Here is a 9,304-nt window from a genome sequence, read left to right on the forward strand (position 1 = left end):
ACTTCCTTCGTTAGATTAACTTCTGTCACTAGCGATGTAAACACTGTAACACTTTGCGCAGTGCTCTGCCGATCATTTATCTTTTTTTTACTTCACTAGATAGCGCCGACTAAACCAATCAAGAGTTGAAATCCGGAACTTCTGTTAAACGATTTTAATGGCCATGGAAATTGTCATAATTGTTTGTATTAGTAAACAAAAGTTTTGTTTCTTGAAATGGCTGTCAGAATAGATGTCTGGCGTCTGTGTTGTATTTGTATATTCTCATGCCGGCGCGCAATGCGGATAACGAAGCTATTTGGTTAAACTACGGTCCCCCAAAACTCACTCAACAAGACGTCTGGGGCATTACTATATCACCGTAAGCTTACTAAATCCATACCTAGGCGACGATTATAAAAATTTATCAACGGAAAAAGACGGGGGGAAATCGATGAAGGTAGTTACTAGGTAGATGGATTTTGTTCAGTACTTTTGTTAAAAGCCTTTTGAAAATGGTGAAATAAAATTAGGGCGTAAATCTGGAGCTAATGTGAAGTTCCTATAATAACACGCTATCGCCTGTAAGCCTCATCCACAGAAGTTAAATCTGTATTTAATTTCAATCAATTCTCAATAAATCAAAGTCTCAAATAACCGCCATCTTTACAGAAAGTTAAATGAGAATTTCACGGTTTTATCATTGAATTCTTGTCTTCGTCTTAATGATTGAGATGGAAAAAAGTCTGCGAATTAAGAACGAATAAAGACGGCAAAATGATCAATTATAAATCCAATAATAAGTATTTTCACCATTAGACTCGCTAATTACCAAAAGATTGTTTTTTGAGTTATTTGTTTTATTACTTTCCAGCTTCAAAATTGACCTTACATTTGGTGTTATAAATTCATCGAATTTTTTCCACTTTGGAACCAGATATCTTTAGAAAAAAATTGTCTTTGTTTTGCAACGCAACAGTACTGTCATCGACTCAAAGCCCAAGTTTTTACGAAAGGTGTACTTTCATTACTAAATATAAATATAAATTATTTTTCTACTCGGAGCAGAAATGAAATATTTTTTAAACTTGGCAAGATTACTTTAAAAAAAGCGGTTTTTCTGTAGTTCCTTTTTGTTTGTGTTGCTACTTTTTTTCAATCATAAAACTCGTAAATATTAACTTGAATGGTGAGAAAAACCTGTTACGTAAAGAATTTCCAATTTGCCGACAAAAAGTCATTCATTTCCCCCTCTAAATTACTATTTTTTCAATATATTTTAGCTTATATAAATCCCCTTTATTATAATATGTTTTATATTCATATCATTTAACGCAATAATTTCACGGTCAAAATACTCGCGTTCTTGTTACATGGTGAGTTTATTTTTAGCTTTTCATTGAAATCATGTTTTCGTATTCAATTTTTCTTTCCTGTGATAAACAATTTATAATTCTTTTTTGTATATAATGTGTTTTCAGATCACTTCTCTTACAAGAGTGCTTGAGAACGACACCCCTTTTAGAATTTTAGTGTTGTATGAGTCCCACAGCTATTTCAAAAAAAGTTTAGCCTACGAAAAATAAATGAACATTGCATATTGAACTGCACTTCGAGTTATCGCGTTTAAAAAAATTTTCTGCGCTTAAAATCGTGCATGGATTACATAGATATATCCAATATACAAAATACAGAATACTTTCCTTTACTTTTGTCTTAAATTTGAACAGAATACAACTCAATATGCAGCATTCAGTATAACAGACAACCCGGCTTTTTTAAAAATAGTTGCCGGCTACTAGAGCTCGAAAAGTGTCCCTAAGGGGCAGCAAAATGAGCAACTGAACTAATAAAGTTAACCGCGCTGTTGTTGTGATCTACGTTGGAACTTGCTGAAAATAGGTAGCAAAACATACTAGAAGGATACGAAGAACCTGCTAGGATAGGCATTTTATACCTTTAAACCCCTATAGTGCTAGACTTTTATCTTAAAAAGCTCCTCACAAGGTTAATCTTGAAGTTCTCGCTGTCATTAACAAAAGGTGCATAGAGTTTTCTTTCTATAAGCATATTTTTTTCAGGCTTTAATATACCGTTTATATATTTTGCAGAAACAACAAATTCGCAATTTGAATATTTTTTCCCTCAAGATATAAAGTCCTTTTTCGCGGATGAATCTGAAAAAGAAAGAGAAAAAAATAATGATTAAACTTAGCAAGTATTTATATTTGAGTCTCCAAATAATATATAATAGCGATTAGTGTATTTACTTTCAAGACATTACTAGCTGCCATAAATAAAAGAATTAAGATGGTGGACTCTCAACCTCTTTGCGAGTCATGTTTGCATGTCACTTGTGATTTCATTTTCTCATAATTTGGTTGGAATTAAACTCTACAAATCGCTACAAAAAAAAAACTTTCCACTTTAAACAGCCCACGAGGTGATTCCAGGATATAGATTTTAATGGACGAACTCTTCTAAACCCTCATTTTAGTCAGAAACGTTTGATCGATCCACGCTTAATAACTAAAAATATCGTATTCTGATGTGGAATATATTATTATGGGGTTATTTATCTGCCTGGCTGTCGAGGGCTCAAATAATGCGAAGTGAGCTACGGTCGCTTAGAGACGGCAATCTAAAACCAAGTAAAACTCTCCAAAAGTCAATTTAAAATACTGCGGAAAATTCAGTGTGTATTTCTTGGCTTTCGCCATTTTATTGGGCTTATTTTTGCGGGTTTTTCATGGCAAATTAATCAAGAGACGAGTGGAGTACCGTGTTGTTCGATCCAAGCCAGGTGGCGCGCACCTCTCCAAGCATATGTTGTTTTCAACATTGCAGCTGCAGTGAAAATTCGAGCTATACCGGATGAGAAGGACCAACCCAAGAAAATTTTCCCCAGCGAAAACCACCTATTTCTTCGCTACGATGAGCTCTGCCCGCTTCGTTATGGACCCTGCCTGTGCTCCGACACCCGAAATTTCAATACACTTTCAAAAAACATCGAATTTCAAGCAACTTACTTGAGAATTTTGGCCTCGTTCTTGGCATATGTCTTTGGGTTTTAATCATATATGAGGCGATTCGCTGTCGCTTCTGTCGAAGGCTTGTTCGTCGTTTTTCGGGCGATTCTGGCTCGGTGTTTCTTGTGTTAGCTTCACCTAAACGGCGCAGAGTAATTCAGTAACTATTCAGTCCCAAACTCCCGCCTTTTCGCTTCCGGGAGAGCGAAAATCTAAGGCCTACCTTGGTCAGCATTTTGGGGTTGCGTCCTCAATGCTTGCTGTAGATGTGCTATGTATTTTATTGCTTCTTCTATTACTTGAATCTAGAAAAAATATAAAAACCCAAGCGTCAATGTTACAGCCACAGCTAAGAGAGATATTTCCATTGCTTTACGAGAGAGCTAGTGAGACTTACCTTAGACACGCGCGATTTACAAGCGACTGAAGGTACCAGAGATCGTAGCCTGGCGTATTCCATCATTTTAATATTTCTATTGTAAGTCCGAACACAATCCTTAAGGATACGTGTTCTATGATCCTCCATATCATTGCTCTGTGGATTTTCTCTGCTAGGCATTGTAAGAACCTTCAAAATAATAGACAACAAAAATTCATTGTAGAAAAAATCCGGGGACTCGAACCGACTACTAGAGTCAGTGCCGGGGAGCGATGTGGTAGGCTAGAATTCAGACGATTTCACACGTATTTTTTCCGTTTCTTTACGAAAAACGTATTCCTAGAATAAAAAAAACTGAGGATCTACTTACAGGTTCTTGGCTATTGTTGTAGCGGGTTTGATGGAACGCTGTATTGCTTATTGTTTTGGTCTATCGTAGTTCTCAACCTCTTACTTTAGTGACAAACGTACGAGTGAAAAGTTTCTTTCTGGCGCTAACTATAAATTACCAATATTACAATTATTCTCTGCACCTGTAAACCGGCACCAAGACAATGTATTTATAAACACAGCTTGGCTAAGCCAATAGGAAGCGAGAATAGTGTAGTTAACAATTAAATGAACCCGCCTTCTGGCCAATCAGAGTGCAGTACATAAGACTAGCGAACCAGTAGCAAAAAAGTTAATGAAGTCCGTAGAAAACGTTCTCGGCGCACAGCCTGTTGACACACGCACCGCTGGCGCACAGTTTCAAACCATTATCTTTGTCTTTCGCAACTGAAAAAAAGTTTCTTAGTTTATTCAGCATTTTAAAAAGGTGTAACGCCGAGTGGAAACCATGTTAGCGGCCACAGTTGAAACGATAATGAATAATTGTGGTTTTGAAGGAAAGATAAGATCACATAGAACTCAGAACAAATGTGTTTGTCGATAGTGAAATTCCGTCTTAAAAAGTTCTGTTTCTAAGCACCCGGCGATCATAAAGGAAACTGTCTCTAAGAACAAAATATATTTTTTTGCCAAACTTTATGCTTTGACTGTAATTCTACATCAGCCTTTCCAGATCAAAATGTTCCAACCGAAAACAGATTTTTTCATAACGAAGACTAAAGTTTTATAAGAAGGGAAAAAGAAACTCGTACTATCGATTATTATTATATCATTGTGAAACTCTTTATGCGGTTCTTTAAAAATACGAAAATGAAAGCTAAAAAGCCTATAAAAAGACCACTCGGTTTGTCGACCGATTTTGAAGGGGAAAAAAACATTCAAACTTTTTTTTACTTTCAATTTACTTTTTCAACTTTCAGCTTATGAATCATTTTACAAAGCGGTGTTCATAATTTTTTCTCTCTTTCGGGTGGAAAGGAAAAGATCTGGCCACGTTGTTGCTCTAGCTTTTGATTATCATTTTGTCAAGCGCAGCTGGCGATTCTACTTTCATTCGTTGGTTTTTTCAATATTGTTTTTGAATGAGTTTCTCACATTTTTTCTGGTGGCATAATTTTCCTTAGAAACAGAAAAAAGACAAATTGGCTTTTTCTCTGTACAAGTAGAAAACGTTCAACTGGTATGAAACAACACCATCTGTTAGAAACTCCTTTTTCTTGAGTTGAAGTATTATTGAGTAAATTTTGTATATTGAATTTATTCCAAAGGTTATTTTCGTTTCTTTTTTCTGGTATTATTCGCGCGCGTTTCTCATCCGGTATCTCTAACTAGTTTCGTGTGACAATTCAGTTATCGTATAATTGTATGAATGTCGTATTTACAAGTTTTGAACAGCGATTTTACCAACTTTTAATACAGTTTTTATCGGGTTTTTGATCACATCAAAGTGTCATCCACTGTTTTCATTCTTTACGCTAAAGTACCTATTTTTAATAAGATTTCGCTTCCTCATAGAATATATATATATATATGTAACTCGTAAGATAATCTTAAAAAGACAAAGAAGTATGCTGTGAGCTTATTCCCGTTCTTTGCCTAGAATTGAAAGTCAAAACCTCTTGCCGGATATCATCAGACTTAATCTTGCTTTTGAATTGAATGGAAAGCTTGCTTGGCACGCTTCATCCTTGTGAAGAACTTCCTCAGATTACGATAGTAACGTCTCTTTCAGTCTCTTTCATTCATCACTTTACGTAATTTCCCACCCTTCCTCTACTTTCTCTCTTTCCTCTAACTTCCCCTTAATCCCTCTTCTCCTATCAGGCCCTATCACGCTCAATCTTTTTCCGTCCATTTACCTTGGCCAATTTTCACCCTTCTCGTACTTTCTCAGGCGTAATAATTACTTCCTACTTACTATTTCTACCATATTATCGCCTTGTTTGGTACGTGTTTCTATACACAATTATATTTGAGACACTATTTCCTTTAATTGGCGCTGATAACTATACAATTTCTTATTTTGATTCACGAACTTGTAAAAACGGGAATGAAGCATTTTTAGGAACTGTGTTCAAAATTAAATCTGTCAACGTTAGAGTAAGCACTAAAGGGTCGATGCTATGGTAGCAATTTGATAAATTAAACTGTTTAACAACCTACCTTAACTATACGATTCCTTATTTTGAATCAGAAACTTGTAAAAACTGGACTATAAATACTGAAGCATTTTTAGAAAATTTAAAATCAAATCTATCAACTTTAGACTAAGTAACAAAGGACCGAAGCCATGGTAGTTAGCAATTTGATAAAATTACATTGTTTAGCAACCTAACTTATAACAGTTGTAGTATTGTTCACACTCTTTTGTTTTCGACGCTTAAATATCAACACAACACGTTGAAATTGGCTCATGAAGCGATACAAATTAGACGCCCCAAGGACACTTTATTGTCTTTTCCTCTTTCAACAAACACAGTAGACCCTGTATAAATCACGACCGTTTGGTAGACGGCAAGTCATCATTATCATAATCAAAACAGGAGTGATGTTTTAATGTCCTAGAGATTGAAAAAGAGGGGGAATTTCTTGGAAAAAAAAAAAAGTGACTGCTAAACCGACTAAAATACTTTTAAATAGATAATATCACCCGTAAACGCGACTTTTAACTTTTAATTATCGTTAGAGGTCCTTCAAACCGCATTGTTTTCGAGATGAAAAGAGCAGTCGTATCTGACATGACAGCTGCACAGCGATAGCCCTGATAACAAGTTTCAACTTAACATGCGTTCTTTCTGGTTATAACCTGTATAAAGATTGTAAACAACACTCACACCGACTGATTGCATGCATGCCATTTGTCTTGTTCACAGTTCAGGCTGACTTTAGGACAGGCCGAACAGTTTAAGTCTATCAAAGTGAAAACAATTGTAGTGTCAAGTCTTGTGGTTCGAAACCTTTTCGATCTTTTGTCTCGGCATCATCGCGGCTCACCTTCGAGACGTTATCACCAAATAATTCTCTTTCAAATTACCGCTCTCTTTCACTTTTAAAAGACTTCATTTTCCTTTTCTAGCTAAAGAGTATTTTTAGTCTTTGTTTCAAAAAAACAAACCGCCATTGATACTCACAAAAGAAACACGTGGCGCTGAACCGGAAGTCAGTATCGAACCGGAAGTAATACTGCTCCAAACAGTTTACATATGATTCAAAGCGGCGTTGAGTCCAGCTTCACAGCAGTGTAAACGGTGCCCATTTAAATGTTGAAAAAAGAGTTTTGTTGAAATGCTTTGAAAGGTTTGTGGATTGGTTGTTGGGTAATGGCGGAACAGGTGAAAAGCTGTTGAAAAATAAAGCACTTTTCTGGCTTGCCCTCTGCACAAACACAGCTAGAATTGTCGCTAAAAACTTAGTAAGTCTGTGTGTTGTACATGGATTAAATCTTAAGGATGAAACTCAGTGAATACGGTTAAAATTATAAAATATATAGAGAGAATAAAATAGTTTTAAGCCACTATAAGATTGGATAGGAAAAAGCGTTTTAATTGGAGTTGGGTACGTACGACAAAATTTCGTACACAGACTAAAGTGAAAGGGTAAGCTGTAAAGACACAAAATTTATAGAAAAGAAAATTAAACAAAAAGAGAATGAAAATACCGAAACCACCTTGCAAGAGAAGTCTTTTGATCTCTGTATTAAAAACAACCGTGTTTTTCACTTTTAATCGCGGTAATGGAAAAATTTCTAATTGCTATCGACGAAATAAAAACATGTAAAAGTGCCTCTTAGAGCTTGTTATACTATCGGTTGTAATTCCTACGATTCCAATTGCTTCTGTTTTAGCTTTAGTCGAAAGCCCGGAAATTTTATAAGCTGTGTTCTAAAATCAAAATGAAATATAAATTTGTAGTTTTGTTATCACTTGAATTTAACTTTCGTTTATCGAACGTGTTATATTTGACTATGAAAGATCGACAAAAGATCAATGATCATTGCCTATTGATTGATTTTCGCTTAGCGCTCAATAATAATTAAATAATGAATATTGAACTACGTGGATAATTGTTATTTCAGTTTATTCTAAAAATGTTTTAAACTTAAGTTTAAAAGCTTAGATTTTTGGAATGTAAATAAATTGTACGCGTTGTATCGTGGTCTTTAGAGCATAGTTTATTGAGGGGAGGGGTGGGTAGTGAGCTAAATTTGTCATTTGGGGGAGGGGGGAGCCAAGAAAGTGGAGTATTTACACTAATACTCTCTCTGCAATGCCAGTGTTCTTTAAATAATAAGAATTGCCACGTCTCGAACTTTAATTACTGGTATCAAGTAAAGCTACTGAGTATTTTTTAATGAACAATATTAAAAATTGGAAACTTAAAGAAAAATATCAAGAAATAGAAGATACTATTGAGCGGGTTTTTATTTATTATTTTTAGCAGAATCGTGGAATCGCGGAAGTGCGTGGTCCGCTTAAGAGAGGTTTAAAAGTGCTTACTTAGACAGCACGTGTAATGAATTTAGATACTAAGGTAGTTAAGACAGGTTTAGGTTATGGAAATGTTTGCGCAAAAGCGATATAGTTCACTTCAAAGTGCCATAACCTTTTAAGTACCCGAGGATGTACTTCCAGTTTTTCTTAGGTTTGTGCTAGCCTCCTACGCAGGTAACTCTTACTCTCCGTTCTCAAGCCCGCATAACTCCCTAACGGGCTTCCTTTACCAACGAAATGCGAGAGTACTGGACACGAGCTAGATTTTGTTTCTTTGTTCCCAGGCTCCTGTAATTATAAAGAGAGAGGGAGAGAAACGCAGACTGAGATGCCTGTAGAGGAGGCTAGGTTTGTGAACACGTCAAAATCCGAGAACCGTTAATGCTCGCGCCACAAAGCCGATGATGATGAGGAAGTGCCTTGCCGGGATTAAATACCCGGCAGTTTTTTAATTTGAGGGCTTTCTCAACTAAAACGAATTCTAATCGAATCAAAGTATTGTATCTTTGTACTTCACAAGCAAATATTTTCAACTTTTAATAGATTTTAATTTGAAGTGTTTGTATTTCCTCGGTGCAGTAAGACAATCATAAAGAAAGAAATGGTTTGTATTCTTTAAGTAGATTTTTGACTCAAAATCCGTTGCAGAATTTTCTTCTTAGTTAATTCTGTGTTCCACGACTAGTGTGAACGTGTGCGCACGCGACCAGAATTTCCCCTCCCTTTTCTCTCCCCGCCTTCAAAGCCCCTCTACGCAGGCTAATTATTACACTCCTGTAAACGACCTTGTTTTCAGTATCAAGGAAGGAATGTTAATCTAGATATTCTAGCTTTCGACCCATAAGCTTACATTCTGCTGCAATTTGAAGCGGGTCGTCTACTGATCGAGAGCTTCTCATAAATCGTATTTAATAGGTAGGGCAAACTACTATCAATCATCCATTCCCTCTTTTGGCAAAACTTTGCTATGAAGAGTTTTTGGAAAATATGTTCGTGGAAAGCTTATTAGAAGCTCTTCTTATATTAAGGATATTTTA

General features: G+C 35.8%; 1 protein-coding gene across 2 annotated transcripts; it reads right to left on the reverse strand.

Annotated features, from left to right (window-relative positions):
* Positions 1–1,342: 1,342 nt before the first annotated feature.
* Positions 1,343–6,061, reverse strand: LOC116308621 (uncharacterized). Of its 2 annotated transcripts, none has more exons than XM_089040503.1 (5): positions 5,941–6,061; positions 3,406–3,576; positions 3,232–3,313; positions 3,009–3,146; positions 1,343–2,156 (listed from the first exon to the last, which is right to left on the reverse strand). In XM_089040503.1, the coding sequence occupies exons 2-5, from the start codon at positions 3,565–3,567 to the stop codon at positions 2,125–2,127; spliced, it is 414 nt and encodes a 137-aa protein (XP_088896629.1). In that variant the 5' UTR covers positions 3,568–3,576; positions 5,941–6,061; the 3' UTR covers positions 1,343–2,124. The 2 variants fall into 2 exon arrangements, with proteins under 2 accessions (XP_088896629.1, XP_031574952.1); XM_031719092.2 differs by lacking the exon at positions 5,941–6,061 and adding an exon at positions 3,758–3,923.
* Positions 6,062–9,304: the final 3,243 nt, after the last annotated feature.

Source organism: Actinia tenebrosa, unplaced genomic scaffold, assembly GCF_029948245.1.
Source record: "Actinia tenebrosa isolate PJP-AT-01 unplaced genomic scaffold, QUT_ActTen_1.0 PGA_scaffold7__59_contigs__length_16204524, whole genome shotgun sequence".
Classification (NCBI taxonomy): domain Eukaryota; kingdom Metazoa; phylum Cnidaria; class Anthozoa; order Actiniaria; family Actiniidae; genus Actinia; species Actinia tenebrosa.

Excerpts from the sequence above, each read along its gene's own strand:
- LOC116308621 (XM_089040503.1), bottom strand. The coding sequence starts at position 3,567 with ATGCCTAGCAGAGAAAATCCACAGAGCAATGATATGGAGGATCATAGA. Across the intron at positions 3,147-3,231 it reads ACCCCAAAATGCTGACCAAG|GTGAAGCTAACACAAGAAAC; the intron begins GTAGGCCTTAGA and ends TGCGCCGTTTAG. Across the intron at positions 2,157-3,008 it reads AACGAGGCCAAAATTCTCAA|ATTCATCCGCGAAAAAGGAC; the intron begins GTAAGTTGCTTG and ends TTTCTTTTTCAG.